Source organism: Copadichromis virginalis, linkage group LG18 (genome assembly GCF_057382275.1).
Source record: "Copadichromis virginalis isolate Kocher_CV1m ecotype Utaka linkage group LG18, C_Virginalis_male_GT1.1, whole genome shotgun sequence".
Lineage (NCBI taxonomy): Eukaryota > Metazoa > Chordata > Actinopteri > Cichliformes > Cichlidae > Copadichromis > Copadichromis virginalis.
In genome coordinates this window covers 16209858-16230619 of record NC_140635.1, presented here as the reverse complement: position 1 = coordinate 16230619, position 20762 = coordinate 16209858, and the positions used below count along the sequence as shown (strand labels likewise).

Here is a 20762-nt window from a genome sequence, read left to right as displayed (position 1 = left end):
AATAAAAGCTACTTAATTTTCTTCTATTTTTTTAAATATAAGCCCTACAGTTAGTTATGTAACTTTACCATATTTTAGGTGTCAGATTTAAAAGTGTGTGTGATTGTGAAATGTTTTCTTTCTTCAGCTTTCACCCAGCCTTCTGAACTACCATTACGGAGGAGGAAGCAAGAGATGAAGTCCAGCTGACAACAGTATGTCTTCTCTTTCTAATAGTTTATATTCTGTGCTCCCCCCCCAAACTGGTTAGACTGACTGTTCCTCCCTTAGTCTAGTTCTGTTAAAAGGGAGTTCTTGCTCCTCACTGTTGCCATGTGCTTGCTCTTAGGTGAATGTCTGACTGCTGGGGTTTTCTCGTTAACGTCGAATGTTATAAGAAAAGAAGAAGCTATAAAGTTTGAGGTGACTGTTGTTGTGAATGGTGCTCTATACATAAAGCTGAACTGAAAGGCTAAGGCTGCTAAAATTACACACAATGTGCTGATTTTATCATTTGTCTCAAGGAAGAAGACTGAGGTTAAAGAGGGTCACCAGACTCAGACGAACAGATGTCAAGTAAAGACAATGCTACTTTTTCAGTTTGTGGTATGTGACATAAAACACCTTCAGTGAACAACAGAAGCATGTTGAACCAAGGAAATAAGATCGCTGCCATAGAATTCAAGGTCAAAGGAAAAGAGAAAGGAGGCTCTTGTTTTTAAACACACTCTCCAAAATAATGAGGCAAAACATCAGAGCATTACATTTATTTTGACACTACCAAATTACTTACTACCGAACCATCATGCAAAAGAAGCTTTTTCAGCATATTCTTCCAGTTGAGCAAAGCCTACAGAAGTGGAATATTTTAACCATTTTGTTTTGCACATTCTCAGTTTCTAAGCAGCATCACTCTTTTCTTCATTCTTCGTTGCACCTTCTTTATAACTCAAGACGCAGAGTCAAGCCATTTAGCAAAACGAAAGTTACAGACCTGGAGTATATACATCTTTTAAAAACGACACAGATAATAGATTAAGCCATGTTGCACCAAAAAAAAGAAAAGGACACAGGTCTCTAATTTAATTTAATTTCGTACCTCTTCTTCTTCTTTTTTTTTTTTTTTTTTTTTTTTTGGCACAAACAGCGCCTTAAGACAAAATTCTGCAAATGTCCAAATGTGACAGCTATAGAGGTTGGAGTGCGTCATCACAGAGACTACCAGAGCCACTGTAGAGAAGGCACTTAATATTAACAGATAAAATTCTGGTCGGCTGATACTTTTTGTTGTGTTTGGCCAGCTCCTCCTTTTGTGAATGGAGCGGGAAAAATGCGGGAATTTAAGAATATTGCTGGGTGAATCTCTGGTGGAACTCTTTGACTTTATTGAGGAGGATCTTCAGCTTGTCGGTCGGTGGCAAGATGGTCATTCTGGGCAAGAGGAGCAAAGAAAATGAAAACACAAATTAACCATAGTGATGTAGAAAACAGCAGATGGCCCAGCTGAGAGTTCTTTGGACTTCCAGAATCCCAGAAGAATTAATTTAGAGGTTCTGACAGGGATAATATTTAAGATATTTTTAAAAAAATGACATAAAAAATGTTTTGAGCCACTTGTTCAAAGCCACTCTAAAGCAACAGGACTGCACTAAAACCAACATTTATGAAGGTGATTGTTGTTTTATAAAAGTGCACCTACTGAATAACTGAATATCTTGATTTTCTGACTGTAGGTTGCACATTTGCTGTGTACCTGAAATGGTAGGTCCCATCTTTTTGGCCAAAGCCACTGCCAGGTACGAGGCAGATTCCCGTTTCCTCCAACATCTTCATGCAATAAAACATGTCTGGCTGCTGTCCCGTTTCCTGAGAGAGAGGAAAGGAAATATTATATGTACAAATCTTGATAATTTGGTGGCATGGGGCTCTTTAACTAAAAGCTATACTTATAACAGAAAACTGTGAGGATATATGCTTAATTTAACTTAAATAACAGTAAATAGTATTTTCAGTTCAAATAAACAAAACAAATCAATTAAAAGCTCAACTGGAACAAATTACAACAGAAAAAGCTCAATAAAACAAATACCACAATAAAATAAAATAAAGTACCACATTAAGCTGTACAACATGACTTGAGGTTGGATGAGAAGTTTAAGATATTTTAAATGTCTTCACTATGGTGACCCTCAGGTACAAAATACAACTAAAAAGAAAACATGATGTTTGAATTTTGAAAGGAAAAAAATCCATATGATTTTAATTTATTTAGTGAATTTTAATTTATCTGATAATGAACAGCTGATAGAAGATATATGACATAAAAAAACAAAAAAGAAACGCTGTCTGTGACTTTTGGACAACGTTAAAGTTGTGTTTTCTAAAAAGATATTTTTTGGGTTGTTTTTTTTAAATCTCAGGCCACAAGGCAAGTTAAAGAGGATTAACAGCAGATCTGTGATAATGCAGGTATGTGTGTGTTTTTGGGATAATGCTACTCATTTGTGGTCAGTCACAGGAGCTGACCACATGTCAGTGGGTCAATGTGACGTTACCCTCTCTAAGGCTGATCAGATTCTCGGTGCTTTGATTCATCCGCTCTCCGTGAAATTCCTACAGAACAATTGCCCGTGGGACAGAACTGAAACCCTGAGCCATTGGAAATCATTTGTTCTTCTAAGACAGCAAGGTTGGCAACGAGCTCAGCTTCTTTGGCACGTTGCACATCCACCACCGGTCTGCATGTTGTATTTAATGGCCATTCCTAATGTGGCTTGTGTGTAGTGTGACATGAGTGCAGTTAAGGCCGTGAAGGTCACAGAGAGACATTTTTAAAACAATAATAGCAGAACTGCAAACATGAGCGATTGGAGATTAGAGAGAATGTTCTATAGAAATTCTTGCATAACTGCAATGTCTCTCTTCTTTTGTTGCTTGTGACCAATGGTAAATGGCCTGTATTTATATAGCGCTTTTCTAGTCCCTAAGGACCCCAAAGCGCTTTACATATCCAGTCATCCACCCATTCACACACACATTCACACACTGGTGATGGCAAGCTACATTGTAGCCACAGCTGCCCTGGGGCGAGGCTGCCGGACACTGGCGCCACCGGGCCCTCTGACCACCACCAGTAGGCAACGGGTGAAGTGTCTTGCCCAAGGACACAACGACCGAGACTGTCCAAGCCGGGGCTCGAACCGGCAACCTTCCGATTACAAGGCGAACTCCCAACTCTTGAGCCACGATCATCCCCAATGTCATCACCCTGAAACAGAAATGGTGAATTATTTATAAAAGAAGGTTCAGGACTGACCGTGGCCTCTTTGACAGCCTTTTCAGGGATGGTTATGCGAGGAAAGGAGTACATAGCACCCTGCACAGGGTTGCAGCTGATGCCTTGGACCGTGTTGAGAACTTGCTCTGTAAGTTTGGCCTTTTCTGCTAAGGCACTTAATGTGGCTGTGCGTTCCTGGATGTGGGAAAGAGATATTGGGGCGGGGGCAACATTAGATCCAACATATATACATTTATGATGCTGGGATTCACTTGATTGGAGTACTTTATCTGCATGTTGCAATCCTCTGTGCTGTAAGCTCCAAAAAAAAGTTTCAAATTCAGCAAAGGGTTTTTATCTCATCCCTGCCTAAATGACTTTGAGGTGCACTTGAACAGTTTACTGCTTAGATTTACATCACACATGACCAGAAGTAAACAACATGAGCAGGATAATGCTGAGCTCAAGAGCTTTTGATTTTAAGCTTTGTTATAAGCAAACCATGAAACATCTTTTGTGTTCTTCTGGATGAACTACAGTGATACGTGAAGGTAGGGCTGCAAAACAATAAAATGATTATGACTGAGCGATATTTAAAATGCAAAGCAAACAAAAATCAAGTGGTCCATAAATCAGCTCCTGATGGCGTGCTTGCATGAGCCAATCACAGGTGTTCCCTCCATCGCAAGGCATGAATTTACCTGGATTAATCTGGACGAGTGACACTGTGTTAAAAACAGATATAGAACAAAATGTCTGGCAGAGCAGAAGATGAACGGCTTGTCCCTGAAAGCCGATCATTAGCCGTTATTTGAAAATACTTCCAAAAAGAAATCATTTGCAAAGAGTGCTGTGTGTCTGTAATGAACAGCAATACAACTAACTTATTCAGCCGCCTGAAAAGACACCGCAAAGTGCAGTAATGATGAATGCATGAAGGCCAAGAAAAGCAGTGCAGTGGTTTCTAACGTCAATCATCCAACATCAGCTCAGATGTTGATAAAAGCGAAGCTGTACAGCATGCCAGCGCCGCCATCCGCCTCACAGAAGCGCACTGAAACCACCAATGCAATCACACTACAGCTGGCCAAAAAAGTGCACCTAATAAACACAGTAAGAAATGGACATCTCAGGGAAGTAGAAGAAAGTGGAAGCTGTACCCTGCTGATTTTTTGTGTTCATGCAGCCCTACCTGACGGCACTAACAGGAAGTTTGTCTTTTGAAAATTTACCTTTTTAGCGAAACCCTCGCTTAACCCTCGATGGGCTGGATGTCTAGAGGTTAACGTATTCTGGTATGTCAGCAAGTTAAGTAAAATCCATAATCAATAGTTTGTATTCAAAAGGACTTCAAACTAGTGACTGGGGCTGTAAGTCATCATTAGAAGAGAGTTTACGGATCATCGACAGCTTTTATGCAACCACAGGGGTCACTGCTTGCTAGCTGTGATAAAGAATGTAGGTTTATGATATTTAAGCTTCAGTGTCATCATTTTATTTATATACAGCCCATGATGGTAGACTGTGTACCTTGATAAAGCTGCCATAAGAAGGTTCCCCAGGCTGTGGAGGGTTAACCACCAGGTCCATTAGAGCCTGACCAGGAACAGGAGGGCACAGACGAACTGACAGCAGCTTGGTGAGCTGGTCCTTCACTTCATCGTCCATGTTGATGATTTCCATGTAGCCCCCACGAAAACCGCACCTACAAGGCAGATTATAATGTGAGAATTACAGCAAACACAAAACAAAACACAAAGAAAGAGAGAAACGCAAGCTATATATTGCAGCCTTACTTCAATATATAGCTTCAATTAGCTATAGGAGCTAATTGTTGTAAAACCTCCCCTTCAAATAACTATTTTTTCATAGCTATTTTATCCCCAGCACAAATAAGAGGGGAAAAAAAACAACTTACTCTCCCATGTAACACTTAGAGGTTGAGTGGAAAGACGCCAGTTCCACTGTTTCTGCGTACTCGGGCCCCATCTCAAACAGGACCTTCTTAAAAGAGTGGAACTGGCATCCCTCAGCATACACATTATCCTGGTACACCTGGGAGATGAGGACAATAGGATAGATATTAACAAGGTGAAGAAGATTATACATCAGACAGATGTCTTAAGACATTCAGAGAGATTACCTCATCAGCCATGAGAAAGAGACGTTCCTTTGCAGCGAATCGAATTACATCCTCAATGCACTGTCTGCTCTGAACCTGACCTGTAAAAATTAAGAGGCTCATGATAGGGCAGTGACTTTAGCTTTGCTGCCATCTAGTGGCTCATCCAAAATACATGGAAATGTGTGTTGGGCCTGGTTAGGAGACAGGACAGTCTTTTCTTGCAGAAAAGATTTAATCCAGCTCCAGTCTCCCCCACAACTCTGAATTGGATAAGCTGAAGAAATTGGGTGGATGGATAATTTAATATCAGTGTGTTATGGTGTTTAGCTTGTCTATTAGGATATGTATATGTATATGTATATATATATATATATATATATATATATATATATATATATATATATATATATATATATATATATATATATATATATATATATATATATATATGTATATATATATATATATATATATATATATATATACACACACACACTCAACAAAAATATAAACGCAACACTTTTGTTTTTGCTCCCATTCCCCATGGGATGGACGTAGAGACCTAAAATTCATTCCAGATACACAATATAACCATCCCTCCCAAACAGTGGTCACAAATCAGTCCAAATGTGTGGTAGTGGGCACATCTGCTATATTGAGATAATCCATCCCACCTCACAGGTGTGCCACATCAGGATGCTGATCTGACATCATGAGTAGTGCACAGGTGTACCTCAGACTGCCCACAACAAAAGGCCACCCTGGAATGTGCACTTTTTTGCGCTATTGGGGGTCTGGGGACCCAGAACCGGTCAGTATCTGGTGTGACCACCATTTGCCTCATGCAGTGCAACACATCGTCGCATGGAGTCTATCAGATTGTCAATTGTGGCCTGTGGAATGTTGGTCCACTCCACTTCAATGGCTGTGCGAGGTTGTTGGATATTCGTGGGAACTGGTACACGCTGTCGTATACGCCGGTCAAGCACATCCCGAACATGCTCAATGGGTGACATGTCCGGTGAGTATGCTGGCCATGCAAGAACTGGGACATTCTCAGCTGCCATCTGCCCTGAACAATGTGAACCATGATTCATCCGTGAAGCGCACACCTCTCCAACGTGCCAGACGGCATCGAATGTGAGCATTTGCCCACACAAGTCTGTTACGGCGACGAGCTGGAGTCAGGTCAAGACCCCGATGAGGACGACGGGCATGCAGTTGAGCGTCCCTGAGACAGTTTCTGACAGTTTGTGCAGAAATTGTTTGGTTGTGCAAACCAATTGTTCCAGCAGCTGTCTGGGTGGCTGGTCTCAGACGATCTTGGAGGTGAACCTGCTGGATGTGGAGGTCCTGGGCTGGTGTGGTTACACGAGGTCTGCGGTTGTGAGGCCGGTTGGATGTGCTGCCATATTCTCTGAAACGCCTGTGGAGACGGCTTATGGTTGAGAAATGAACATTCAATGCACGGGCGACAGATCTGGTTGACATTCCTGCTGTCAGCATGCCAATTGCACGCTCCCTCATTGCTTGTGGCATCTGTGGCATTTTGCTGTGAGACAAAACTGCACATTCCAGGGTGGCCTTTTGTTGTGGGCAGTCTGAGGTACACCTGTGCACTACTCATGATGTCAGAAGAGCATCCTGATGTGGCACACCTGTGAGGTGGGATGGATTATCTCAATATAGCAGATGTGCCCACTACCACACATTTGGACTGATTTGTGACCACTGTTTGGGAGGGATGGTTATATTGTGTATCTGGAATGAATTTTAGGTCTCTACGTCCATCCCATGGGGAATGGGAGCAGTAACAAAGGTGTTGCGTTTATATTTTTGTTGAGTGTATATATATATATATATGTGAATACAACAAAAAAGATGCAAATGTAATGCTAAAACAACAAGGATGCACAAATTAATCACATAACTAGATTAAATGATGATAATTCTGATAATTCTCTATAATAACTACTTGATTAATTGACTTTGACATATGCAATAGGAAGGAATAAGAACTTACCTGTGGGGTTTCCAGGGTTGATGATGCATAAGGCTCGGGGGTTGCAGTACTGCCTGGCCTCATTTACAGCACGCTGCAGCTCAGTGATGTCCAGGCTCCAGCACTTTTCCTCATTAAGGAAATAGTTGATCTGCACAGCGCCCAGTTCGGCCAGTGCAGCTGAATACAGGGGATACTGAGGTATGGGTATCATAACACCGGTACGGGTTGTACCTTCGCCACACACCAGCAGCTTCAGCATTGTCTGAAGAACAGGTCGGAAAAGATTTGTGATGCTTCAGTTATAATGCTGACTGCACTATGAAAATTACTTCTTTTTTTTTTAAATACTGGTGGCTGCCAGTGCTAACTCTCATCCTCCTAGTAGATGCACCTTTGGTATCAATTTCAAAATCCTACATTGCTTTGTTCTTTATTGCATTTACAAGTTTTTCAAAAAACTTGACCTCTGACCTTTACGATGAAGTCACTGAGATTCAAATTAGTCTTAAACTTTTACAGATACCTCTATGGTATCAATTTCAAACTCCTATGTTACCTTGTTCTCGAATTCTTGCAAACCTACATCTGCACGTTGCCCACTGGCCCCGCAGGGTTATGATGTTGTTTTCTAAAAATAATTAGGTTATTGTGTGCAAATAGAAATAATTTAAGCTTTCTAACAGAAACTAGGATGTTTAAAAATGCTATGTTAAAACCTCATGCTCTGTTAAAAAAGCACTTGGAAAATTTTTGACAAAAACTTTGGGGCTAATAATTGTGCCCTCATCTGCATGTACCGGTACATATAATCAGATTTTCGAATTACGTAGTAGTTTGGCTGCATCTTGCTTAACCTGAATGCAATATATAACAAATATATACACGTACGACAAAAATGCACAAGAAATTAGTTCTTTGTGAGCATTCTACGAAAAATAAATATTATATTTGAGTAAAAACCCAGCTAACATTACTGCCAGATAGAGATGCTATCGTTTTAGGTCATTTCTCTTGGAGAACAAAACCGTTAAACAGCCCAGACAACCCATGAAAGGGGTCATGAGAAGGTAATACCCATCTAGCTAGCCAAAATGCTCATGCATCAGTGATCCAGTTTCAGCCTTTCTTTGATTGGCTGACATTCAATAGATTTGTTCTCACACGTATTTATTTCCCTGCTAATTGTTGCATGTACAATGCATCCTTTAAAAGCAGGCTCACTGCTGAGGCTTTAATTTCACAAGCCTGTTTTTGTAGTTCAGTGTTCAAAATCAAAATCGAGCTACTTCCTTCACTGTTGCTACAAGACAAATGTGCATAATTAAAACTAAAATGGAGACATAAATCACAGTACCACAATGCCGTCGCTGGCTCCTGTGGTGAGATAAATGTTATCTGGGTCACAGGCCACACCGCCATCCCGTCGTTCAATGTAACGGGCCACGTCCTGACGCACAGAGTCTATGCCTTGACTGGCACTGTAGGAACCTGAAGGAGATTCATATGGAGACGATGCAAGCTGCTATAGTAACACAAGCTCTAGAATCACCGCAGTGGCTATATATCACTCAGTAGGTGTATGAAAGGACTAAGGGTGATAATTACTAACACAAAAAACCCCTAGACCTCATACACACCCATACTGTTCCCGCCACAAGACTGCAGAATGCGGCATGCTCTACTTTTAGCATCCTCTGGGAATGTGCTGTCACTCAGCAGTTCAGGGTAGGAGCAGAGCGCCAGGACCTTTAAACAACAAGATTGAGTAAGCATAAGGGTGTATTATCTGCATGCATTACTACATAAAACGGGCACACTGACAATGACGTATATGAAGAGTCAGCGTTAGTGTGAAGTACATTAACAAACATGAAAAGAGTTGTTATATTTAGATAGAAGTAAAGGGAAGGGTTTAGGAGCAGACCTGTCGGAAGAAAGTGATTGGCTGCTGGCCCATAGCGTGCGCGTCACCAATGTTGGCCTTAATGACCTCTGCAAAGGGCTTCTTCATTCCCTGTCAAACATAAACACAATTAGCAGCAGTTTAACTATACATTTTGTACACAACAACAACTACTTTGATACATCAAAAAGCTTTTAAAAATAGACAAAGACCATCAGCTGCACCTAAATAACCTTAACACTATGCCTGCACTCTTTTAAACACATACATAACTGTTCCATACACACGGACCCCACACTGGTTTACTGGACATGAGACTTTATGCAGCTGCAAGTTATGCAGAAAAATTAAAAAGTTGCTTTAGGGATCCAGTAACATGTTGGCAGACACTGATATGATTGATAATCACCTATCAACAAATAGTATGATATTTACACATGGCAGTGACTTTAATTTGTATCTGCTGAGTCATATCAGTTTACTGCTAGCTAAATGTGGAAAGACAGTCAGAGAAAGAACTAAAATAGAAAAGAAGAAAACAGAAAACAATAAAGGTACGAGAGTCTGACTGACGATTTTTAAGGACCGATGTGATATGTGGAGAGTTAGAAATCTGATATTTCAGTATATCAGCTGACTCCTCCCTCCACCACAACAGGGAAGCTACAGTGTCAAACATGCAACATCAACACTCATGGTTGAACATTGTGTTTTTTTCTTCGCTTTTTACATTTATTGGCTGTTCTAAATGTCAAATCAGCACTGGTTATCTGCAAAATAGTAATCGACCCAGAAATTCACAATTTGTGCATCCCTAGTTTGCTTTACTGAATGTCATGTCCCAGATATTATCCTGAACAAAAACACTGGGGAAAGTTTTAGCAGCTTTATAGAAAAATGCAAATTCTTTCTAATTTTTTTTCAGTCAGCAAGTTTTCTGGGTGGAAGTTGGGGGGGTCGTTTGTTTGTTCAGTAATGCATCAACAAAGCCAAAGAAAGGCATGGCTGATAAGCAACAAAAGCTGATGTAAACAAATAACGACCCCCACCCCCTCAAAAAAGGAGCAAAAAAACAAAACTCTTACAGACAGTTAATAAAACAAAGTCTCAAGGCTTATGATTAAATTCTACGAACCCGGTCATTTAAGTAAAATATAAACTCCAGATAAGACAGATATGCATGCACAGCATTTGTGTAAGCTGTGTTTATTCAGGAGGAGACGCAGACCACTTGGAAAAGTAGTTTAGTGAGTCTAGAACAGCTTTGATGGAGGTCAAATGTGCAGACACAGTTTCTACCTGAGCAAACCAGCTTATCACATCACTTCTATTAACCTTGTGAAACAAACAGACTAACATTACACAAAAAGCTTTCAATCTCTTTTGTGCAACCTTTAAAAATAAAAACAGCATGGATTACATGAAGCAACAGTAAGCTAAATGTTTGAAATAATTAGCCATGAATATTATCTATATAAGAGCTATTTGTTTATGGTCTCCCAGGCAAATAATATAATACTCCAAGGTCTGAAAGATAATCTCCTGACCAGCTGAGACCTCTGACGGAGGATAAACAGCAATACAGTGAACCACACAGAGAAACATGCACGTAAACACATGCTGCTAACACCAGATGTTAAGACACAGTGCGACAGTGCAGAAAATCCACCAGTGAAACTACACGCTGACACCCTGCAGAAATCCAAACAACACATTTGCTTTGTCCAGTCCAGTTCAGATTTTAGGAAACATGATTCCCTCGCTCTCCCATTGGTCACACACAAGAGGCGTCTCTCAGGCTGAGCCAATAACATTAGACAGTGTGCATAACACCCCTGGGTCAAAGAAGCATCCATTCATGATGTTGATCTTTTAGAAAAAAAAAGGCTGACCTCTGCTCCTGGCCTGTGCTTTTTGTTCATCACTTATAAAACAGGAGAAAAAAACAATACTGAAGGTCCAGCAGGAGAGGCAGTGTTTCTTTCTACTGAGGGGCTTTCAACAGTTTCGATTTTGCAGCAAAAAGTCTGTTATAAAAATTCACTTTGCACTCTTATGTGTCTGTTTCTTTGGTTTGTTCAGCTAACAGTGCTCCAGCAGAATTAAAATATCTGGCAGCTCATTCAAACAGCCCCATTCACTATCAGATAGCCGCTCATTAAAACTAAACAACAACGACAGTGTGATATTTATCACTGCATATGCATACTGGTACAGTAGGTTGTTGCAGTTTGTCTTGTTTCTGTGCTCTTTGAACAACACATACTTTGTATATGCTAGAAGGCACAATGCAATACTGGTCCTCATCCAAAAAGCAAACAAAATTTACAGAACAGGGGACACAGCGTGCCTTCTTGTGTGCGCGTACATGCTTAACCTCCTAGGACCTGGCGTCCACATATGTGGACATCACATTTTGGGTTATTTAGACCAAAATACTCAACATTGCTCTACAAGGGCCTGATATCCACTTACGAGGACATTATACTGCTACTGTTCTACCGAAATTTTAAATGAATATCCTCATATGTGGCTCTCATTTTTCTTAGAAACAAAAATCAGGTAAAAAAAATCAAAAAAAAAATCTGGTAATTCTTTGATTTTACATTCATTGAACCCCAATATGCCCAAATATCAAAGAGAAATCAAAAATGCATGCCGTGGGAGAGTTCGGGTCTTAGGAGGTTAATGCCCAGACAAAAGAGAGAATATTTTTCTGACTCGTTTCCCAAAGTGATCTAAGACTAACCAAACCTGTTTGAACAAGCAGCTGTCCACAAAAGAGTAAGGCGTGCTGCAATAACTACGAACAATTCCAAGCATAATTGGCATCATTTGGTGAGTGCTTCAGAAAAAATGGAGAAGCTGAGAGTAAGCCTAACTGAGATACATTTCTCCCTTCTGGCTGTGCAACAGTATGCAATTAGAGAACTAGTTTTAGTTAGTAGTAAAGTTTATTACAGTTTACCAACAGCTGTAAAAAGTTGTTTCACTTGTGAAAATTCTCCTGTACCTTTAAACCTTAACTGTGCTTCTACCAACTGAATCCAGCTACAATTGTGTCTGCTTTTTGAGCACCTAAACATCAATTAGCACCTGATATAACTGTTGTAGCTGAGAAGAAAATCCCATATGTAGAGAGAGTGCTCATCTGTGGATGAGCATCAGTCAAAGTAAACAGAACATAATATGTTTGGAGTAATTGAACCATCTGGGTAAAGGGCTACCACCGTCATTAGAGACCCTGTTGCCCAATGTTACCGTGCATTTGACCTGAGCGAGAACCCGCTCGCATACTCATCCTTTAACTAAGCAAACCACTCAAGAGAGGACAGTTTTCACACCAGACTGCACTCAGCACACTAACAGCTGGTTGCCACATCACCATAGACAGCTTGTGAAGAAGGGATTGAGCAGAGCAGAGAGAGAGAGTGAGAAATTAGCAACAGGTTCTTATTTGGTGCCAATAAAGTGCAAAGAAACTTTTCTATTATTTACTTAATTTCAATGTGGTTATATAAGAGCTGAGAGTTCATTTTTAGGAGAAGAGAGCAAATCTCTCTTAGTAATTCAATTCACCATAATGACAACAGTTTTTGCTGGAATGCAGAAAAAATTAGACTATGGACTTTCGCTGTGAGGTCAGTTTGTATTTTTACATAAGCAGTCATCGTTTAGAAACAAGGAGTCAATAAGACCAGCTGAAAAACAAGTTAGAAATTAACCAGGTGCATCACAGAGAGACAAAACGTAGCCTTCTGACGGACTTTGATAAGGGCGTGTAGAGGAGTTAACCAAATGTAAACAAAGACTTTTATTTGGCAACAGTAGTTTGTGCGTAGACATTAGAACACTAGTTAACCTGCTGATCTTCAATTCAAGCCAAGTAAGTACATACACTAACTTGTTGACACACTGAAACTCTTTCACGGAATCATATCTATCATTTTGTAGGACTTGAGAACAAAGTAACATTTAAAGTCCCATGAGATTAAAATAGGCACGAGAGGTGAGTGGCATTTGATTGGTTCACAGCTTTGCAATAACTTTCAAAGTAGCACACATACACCCACACACACAATACATTCATCTTACATGGCCACATCAGAAGTTAGTCTTTATTGTCTAGTGAGACACAAAGTAGTGTTCAAGTAGGACTCTAGGCGCCCTTGTACAAACCTCTGAGAGCTCCCTCTCTAGCTCCACGGCGCGCTGTACGATGGGTCCCCGCACGGCGTACTCCACCTTCTTCACCGTGGGGTTCATGGTGTCGATGGTCAGCACCTTGGCCCGGGACATGATCCCATTCTCGGACATTTTCTCTTTGGGAAGTCCACGCCGCGTCGCACTCAAACTCGATAGGGCTCTGCCGGGAGAAGAGGAGGATGACAGAGGGGGACAAGTCAGTGAGCGGGTCCTGGGGTCTCCGCCGGGCCGCTGCGCTCCGCTTCTACCGGCAAACACCTCGTTCCGCCCGCGGCTTAAAAGCCGGACGTTTCTGGAGGAGAGCACCTGCATCCGAGCGGCTGACATGTTACCAGACTCTTTCAAAACAGCCGAGCGACTTTAGAAAACACTTCTGCGGGCACAGCGAGCTGTACCGCGCCGGTTGCTTCACCGGAGAAAGAGGAGTGAAAATAAAGTTGAGCAAGAGGAGTGACCGCCGGGATCCTAAAAACGACTCCGCGCGTGCACAGTCGAACCTTTAGCACGCGCTGAAGTTAAAAGGAGGTTTCGACCAAAAAAAAAAAATATTGCGTCAAAATCTGAGGGTGGTGACAAAATACGACTGTGTCTACACAAAGTTTTCACTGGGACTTTTTTCTTAGGCGGTGCATATTTAACAACACGGCCGCCAGCGAGCGTACCCCTCCCCTTTTTGTGTAACCATCTATATCCCACCCGCTCTCCTCCGTTACCCGCCGCTCCGTGATGCTGTCAATCAGCGACGGTTCTCCGGTTACTCGGGCTAAACTGCTCCACGCCGGAAAATAAGCTAATCGGCTGCTGACTGTTAACTTCACCGCGCTTTTCTCTTTGTCCCGAGATGCCCACGCGGCCTGGGTGGAGACAGAAGTGAACTAAATAGTTATCAAAGCCCCTCCTGCGTGGACTGCAGCTTTGTTAAACTTCACTCACGTCCCAATCCCCGTGGATTAATGCAAAAGAATGTGAGAAATCTCCATTTCCTTGTACCACAGGAATAAGCCGAACCACGCTGCAGTTTATGTAAAAATCTGCACAAAACGTACACTGTTCCTGGATTAGGAGGCATTACCGTTTCTCATGCTCAGCAGTGTTTCCAGGCCATTGGGAGTAAGGGTCAAACATAAGGAATAAGGTCTGGCCTGGTAACACTGGTACTTCAGAATGGGGTGGTCTTTGTCTAGGATTGTGTCTCCTGGCTCACAGCAACTTCTACTAAATGCAGAATGAGTATGGAGTGCAGTGCATCTGATGAGAAGCGAGGACTAGAAAGCACTTACATGCTACTGATCCTCAGTGATTTTCAGTAAAGCTGAGTCTTCACACTGAAACGTGAGAGTGCAATTGGGTTCCTCAATTTATCGCTGCAGTTGTAGAGAAATGCAAAAACACTGTCATTTATTCATCACCACCAGAAGTGCTCATTCAGCAATGGTGTGTTTCATCAGTAATCACAGCTGTTATTACACCATCAAGTCCTGTAAAATAATTTTTTTGTAACGCAAAGATGATCTTTTTCCCCCCCTTGCATGTAAGTTGTCTCACGGCTTTCTAGAAATGTGAAAATTTTTTCTACACCTGCTACTAGCTGGGTTATAATACATAAATACTTAAGCATATTTAATGAAACCCTGCAAAGTTTTACCCTCATACTATGAACATTTTTATGGTTATGGACTTTCGAAATGCTTAATTTTCTCAGCATTTTATACTCTAATTATTTCTTCATGCTGGAAGACAGAAATGATCTTAAACACACATTTGAGCTCAAATAAAAAGTGTAGCTAGTCCTTGTTTCTGTGACTTTATATAATGGACAATAAAACTGGTGCAGTCTTGCTACCGAAACTATACATTCTGCACACAAACAAGACTTGAGTGGATATAAAATTGGACTGGTTGCAATTTTTAAAACACAGATTACATGTACTTTTCAGACTTCAACATTTCTGTGTCTCCTCTGCAACATTTGGGCCTCAAACATATACTTCGAGGGCCTGTAATTTAATTTAAACTTTAGGACTTAGCTTTGACAGACTCCAATACTACTGACAACATTTTGTTTAATTTAGGAAGTGGTTTTGAGGTTGTACTTTCTGTTGTACAGCTGGATATAAAATTGATCTGGTTGCAGTTTTTAAAACACAGCTTAAATGTACTTTTCAGACTTCAAAATTTCATGTAGCTAGTTCCTGTACTTGTGTCTCCTCAGCCACATTTGGGCCCCAGACATATACTTCGAGGGCTTGTAACTCAAAACGTTCATACTCTCGGTGCAAGGCTTTATTAAATACACTAAAGTTACTGCACAAAAATAGCAGCTGATTCAAAGAATGCTGAGGTGGAAACGTTCAGTTTTGACCACTTTGATTACTCAGCTTTGACTGACTTAAATAATATTGAAAACATTTAGTTTCATTTAGGAAGTGGTTTAGACGTTGTACTTTTTGTTCTACAGCTATTGAGTTTTGCAATGAATCTCTCAGCCAGTAGTGGGCAGACCCATCAACATGAGAAAACACGTGAATGACTGACTCAGTGAAATCAAGACCCAGAGAAATTAACCAACTATATTTAGACAAAATATAGTTGGTATATACAAAATATACAAAAACAGCAGGCAATTTTAAATCCAGTTTAACATCTTCACATTATTCTCCAGTATATTTTAATACACATTGTAACAGTGCTGCCCTCTAACGTAATAACCAGCTTATAGAGAGGCAGGGCAGTTGTAAAACAGTGATGCAAAACAAAACTCAAAGCACTTTGGTGTAACATTTCAATGTGTTTTTATATTTTGCCAGCATTAGAGGCAGCGTAGTAGAAACTGTAAGAGCTTGAGTAGTGTTTCATTGTTTCTACCATAGATTTTACCAGTGCACAGTTAATAACTGTCTTTACAAAAATAGTAGCTTATCTTTATGATGTGAGATTTGTGTGTGAGCATATAATATGCTTGCGTAAATCAGTAAAGAAAATGTAAATTCACATTAATGTTATAGATATTCACCTGTGATTTAAAAAAAAAAAAGGTATTAAACAGCAAATTCAATTAGAACCCTGTGGCTGCTACTATATCAGACAGAGTCTGTGTAGCCAGTGTACGCAGTGCAAACGTGGGCACAGATGGTAAGATGAGCAGAAACAGCTGGTGCTGTGGTGTTTGAAGTCCATAGCTTTTGCATTCCTCTGTAACTAGATAACATTGTTGGGGCTGGTGGGAGAATCCAAGAGGAAAGTCTTCAGTGTTGCTTCTTTGAGCCTTTTCTTCTGTGGAGACACATAAAGGCTCTTCCTGGGTGAAGTACCGTGATGTGCTGAAGATATAAAAGAGTTTCAGCAGCTCCCAGCAGCGGGCTCTGGAGAGTAATGGATCATCGTAATGGTAATTGGAAGTCCGTACACAGGAGACTGCGCGACGTGTTTCACGGTTGATGAGAAGAAGTGCCAGCACATCAGGCCGAACGGATACAGACCCTGGTAGGCAGCGTTCTCCAACAGCCAGGCACTCTCTCAGGGTCTCGACCAAAGGAGACCAGAAACGACCCACCAGCCCAGTCTCAGCTCCATGCAGGGATGGGGTTGGACCGCACAGCACACATACGTCTGCTCCGGGCAGCAGCTGGAAGCGGAGAAGACGGTGGGCTACAGTGGGGCTGCCATGAGGAAGGAAAATTGGGTAATCACAAGAAGCAGATCCAGAGGCTGAGTGTGAGCGTATCAAAGCAGAAAGCAGGACAACTTCCTGCGGAGCGAGGCGCCACCACTTTTCAGTTGCTGTAGCGATTCGCCCATGAACAACGAGGCACCCAAACTCGCTTTCTGCAGCCTGAGCAAAACCATCCACTGCCTCCTGAAAAAGAGCAGGATTTGGGGGCACCAGTGAATCAGCACAATGTGTAAGGTTTCCCAGAATACCCTCCTGCTTGTCCTCCAGTAGCTCATCAATAAGACTGAAGCAGGACCTGAGTTCCCTTTTAAGCCTCTCAACATTCCGGACATTAACCAGCTCATCCAGCCCTAACACCAGCACCATGCAGCCCCACACATTCTCCAGGAGGCGTTGTAGACGGGCCTCCTCCTCTTTGCTGCTGCCCACTCCGCCATCTCCACCTCCACTCACAGCGATGAGTATCACACTGTCCTGGAAAAGTCTCCACACCACCTTCCCTCCACCTTGCGTCTCAGAGCAGGTCAACACTACCCCCTGACCACCTCCGAACATGTGAACACCATTTAGAGAGCCTATGACAGAGAAGGGCAGCTGTTTGGAGGCTCCTCTTGTGAAAAGAGGGACCCCGCTGCTGGCTGTGAGGCAAAGAAGCTGTGTAGCGCCATCCTGGAGCATCATCGTGGCAGTAGTGATTTAAGGTTATGCATACGCTCAACAATCTAGCTATTCAGCTGCATGAGATTACTGAGCCAGCTAACTAACGGGTTTAAATGAGCTGATTGTATAATGACAATGACCGAGTAAAGTTGCATCAGCTAGGGTGAGCCGTTAGCATCACGTAATCCATTTTCTTCCAGCTCACTGAACCGGCCACGAACAATGAGACAAGCTATCAAGCAGCAAATCTAGCTACTATACCCGGATATATTCTGCCGGCTAGCTTTGTCAGCTAACTGTAGTTAATATGTCAGGTTAACAAAAGCAGTTACCGTCGTTTCCACAGTAACGCTGTCCCATGATTCATTCTTCACACTGATGAGAGCGGTTTCATTCGGCTGGTCGAGCTGCAGTTACGACTTAACAGCTCTGATGTAACCGCTCAAGGAGATGGACATGGAGACCGACCTGGGTTCAGTGCCCGCATACATGGAACGACTCTCAACACGGGTGTGATTTCCGTACGTTCACATCTCGCGAGAGTTCAACCAACTGCTCACCAACAGTCGCGAGCAGATAAGATGCCCAGTTCATCATTTTCCCAGAACATTGTTATACAAAATGCTGTACAGTTTGTACAAAGGCAAGCTGCAAATCAACAGAGCAGACTAAAGAGTGTCCTTCTGTATATAAATATAATAAAAATGTGAATAGAGAATAGAGAACATGTCTCAACTCTGTATATTTTTATATATTTTATTTATTGCTTACTCTATTTAATTTGTAAAATATGTGTGTACACACACACACACACACACACACACACACACACACACACACACACACACACACACACAGAAAAATATTTAGTATACACATCCAGGAATGCATATACTATTATATATTGTACATATATTTATTAGTTTCAGATGTAGCCATTCTTGTATTTTGCTTGTTTACATTATTGTATTTTGCACAACTCTGTTGCTTGTGAAGCTCGCACACAAGAATTTCACTCACATGTGCTGTACCAATGTACCTGCACATGTGATGTGACAATAAAAGTGATTTGATTTGATTTGATTTGAGAAGGTAATTTCTTTGTATTGCTTTTGTTTGGGGTGGTCCTGGGATAGTAACCAGGTTTTAAATCAAAGATGAGATGCAATTTTATCATCAATAATTGCTGTAATTCAATAATATTAACTTTTAAAATAAAGAGGACTCCTGTTACTAACCCATACAATGGAATTATATAGATATATAGATATACACACACACACACACACACACACATATATACATGCTTTTGCAAACAATGCATCTGGGACTTCAGTTTTTATGGAAGAGGATTAGGGCAACTGGAGAAAAAAAGATTGGGCACGTCTTTTTCCTTTTCTTTTCTGGAATTCTGAGAAAAAAGCCAGAATTTAATCTCAGAATTTGGGAGGGGGAGACATGTCCTTTTTTTCCCCAGTGGCCCTAATCCTCTTCCATAGTTTTTCCACCTACTGTTCACAGAAGAAATGGTCTCAATAGAAGCGCAGCCATCATTGCCACTGTTAGATTTTGTTCCACCATGTTAGTACTATATGGAAACCATCCGATGGGTAACAACTTAATTTTTTATCATGACAGGGATCTGCCAATACAGTCAAAGCATAGTTGGATAGAAAAATACAGTGGGCCACCTTCAGTCGTGGATTGACCTCCCCAGAGCCCAGGTCTCAACAATATTGAATCAGTGTGGGAACAACTTGACAGAACAGAACGCAGCAAACATCCAAACAGCTTTGATTGTCATTCAAGAAGCCAGGAGAACTATTCCTGAAGACTCCTTAAAGAAATTACTGGAAAGCTTGTCTCAGAGTTCAGGTTTTGAAGAGTCATCACACCAAATATTGACTTTCAAACCCTTTAGACGTGGACAAACCGTTTTTGCTTATAGATTATATTTCCACGTATGTTTCAATACTGTTCAGACTGGATTTCCATGTGTGCTTACATACATTTCAATAAAGTGCTGGTCTCCTTTCCCATTTCCAGATCCCAAGATATGGCAGCAGACTTTTTGCAGTATGTCATACCATAAAATTCCTATAATATACATTTCCTGTCAAGTTCTTCCACATCCTGTATCATAAATGTAGTTGACTATATTACTCTAAGTTGACTCAGGTAACTGTGTTATTATTGTGCTTTTAGATATAACTGCTGCCTTTGATACAGTGGATCATAAAATTTCTATTTCTCATTTAGAGCGGTTGGTGGGTGTTAGCGGTACTGCACTGCAGTGGTTCAGATCTTATTTGGCAGAGGAAACTTTCTCTGTGAAACTTGGTGAGTTTGTATCCTCTGTTGCTTCTCTTCAATGTGGAGTCCTACAGGGTTCAGGTTGAGGCCTTCTTTTCTCCCTATATCTGCTACCCCTTGGGTCTAATTTCAGAGTCCCTGAACTACTGAGCTACTACAGCCTGCCTGCTCCCTTAGGTCCTCCAATCAGCAGCTCCTTAAGGTGCCGAAACTAGGCGTAAATTTAGAGGTGACCGTGCGTTTGCTATAGCGGCTCCAAAGTTGTGGAATGATCTGGCCTTGCAGGTTAAGCAGACCTCTTCTCTTTCTGAGTTTAAAACTCAGAAAACATTTATTTGCTGAAGCCTTTAGCACTTTTTAAAGAAGTTGACTGTTTTTTTTCCCTAATTCTCTATTCATGTTTTCATTTATTTTATGCTTATGCTATTTGTATATGTACACCACTTTGTGGACCCTGGTTTATTTTAAAGTGCTTTATTTATAAAGGTGGTATGGTACAGTAAGTTGAATACAGGAAACAAATCCTGTCAAATTTAATGCACTATAAACTCTGTGTATGCACATTTAAATATCACAGTTTGGAGTCCCGATCATGACCTGGGACACTGCAAAAAAAAGAAT

General features: G+C 41.2%; 2 protein-coding genes and 1 long non-coding RNA gene across 6 annotated transcripts; 1 reads left to right on the top strand and 2 right to left on the bottom strand.

The window, feature by feature from the left end:
- Window positions 1-731: 731 nt before the first annotated feature.
- Window positions 732-18349, bottom strand: gpt (glutamic--pyruvic transaminase). Of its 4 annotated transcripts, XM_085440385.1 has the most exons (13): window positions 18161-18349; window positions 14776-14859; window positions 13469-13655; window positions 9311-9400; window positions 9024-9132; window positions 8741-8874; window positions 7405-7648; window positions 5400-5479; window positions 5175-5311; window positions 4787-4961; window positions 3296-3451; window positions 1733-1845; window positions 732-1410 (listed from the first exon to the last, which is right to left on the bottom strand). In XM_085440385.1, exons 3-13 carry the CDS (start codon window positions 13604-13606, stop codon window positions 1320-1322), a joined length of 1467 nt encoding a protein of 488 aa, XP_085296511.1. In that variant the 5' UTR covers window positions 13607-13655; window positions 14776-14859; window positions 18161-18349; the 3' UTR covers window positions 732-1319. The 4 variants fall into 4 exon arrangements, with proteins under 4 accessions (XP_085296511.1, XP_085296508.1, XP_085296507.1 ...); XM_085440382.1 differs by lacking the exon at window positions 14776-14859; XM_085440381.1 differs by lacking the exons at window positions 14776-14859; window positions 18161-18349 and having other exon boundaries at window positions 13469-14133.
- On the top strand, window positions 13115-20431 carry LOC146687561 (uncharacterized). The gene is made up of 3 exons (XR_014916595.1): window positions 13115-13175; window positions 19875-19904; window positions 20088-20431. It is a non-coding gene; the product is annotated as an uncharacterized LOC146687561 (long non-coding RNA).
- Window positions 15078-18152, bottom strand: fuz (fuzzy planar cell polarity protein). The gene has a single exon (XM_085440386.1). The coding sequence runs from the start codon at window positions 17847-17849 to the stop codon at window positions 16551-16553; it is 1299 nt and encodes a 432-aa protein (XP_085296512.1). The 5' UTR covers window positions 17850-18152; the 3' UTR covers window positions 15078-16550.
- Window positions 20432-20762: the final 331 nt, after the last annotated feature.

What these genes read in the sequence shown, in the direction of transcription:
- gpt (XM_085440381.1), bottom strand. Translation starts at nt 13,822, where the DNA reads ATGTCAGCCGCTCGGATGCAGGTGCTCTCCTCCAGAAACGTCCGGCTT. An exon ending in TCTTTCTCATGGCTGATGAG is followed by an intron (nt 5,312 to 5,399) that starts GTAATCTCTCTG and finishes CTCATCTCCCAG; the next exon opens with GTGTACCAGGATAATGTGTA. An exon ending in TCTAAGTGTTACATGGGAGA is followed by an intron (nt 4,962 to 5,174) that starts GTAAGTTGTTTT and finishes TCTGCCTTGTAG; the next exon opens with GTGCGGTTTTCGTGGGGGCT.
- fuz (XM_085440386.1), bottom strand. Translation starts at nt 17,849, where the DNA reads ATGATGCTCCAGGATGGCGCTACACAGCTTCTTTGCCTCACAGCCAGC.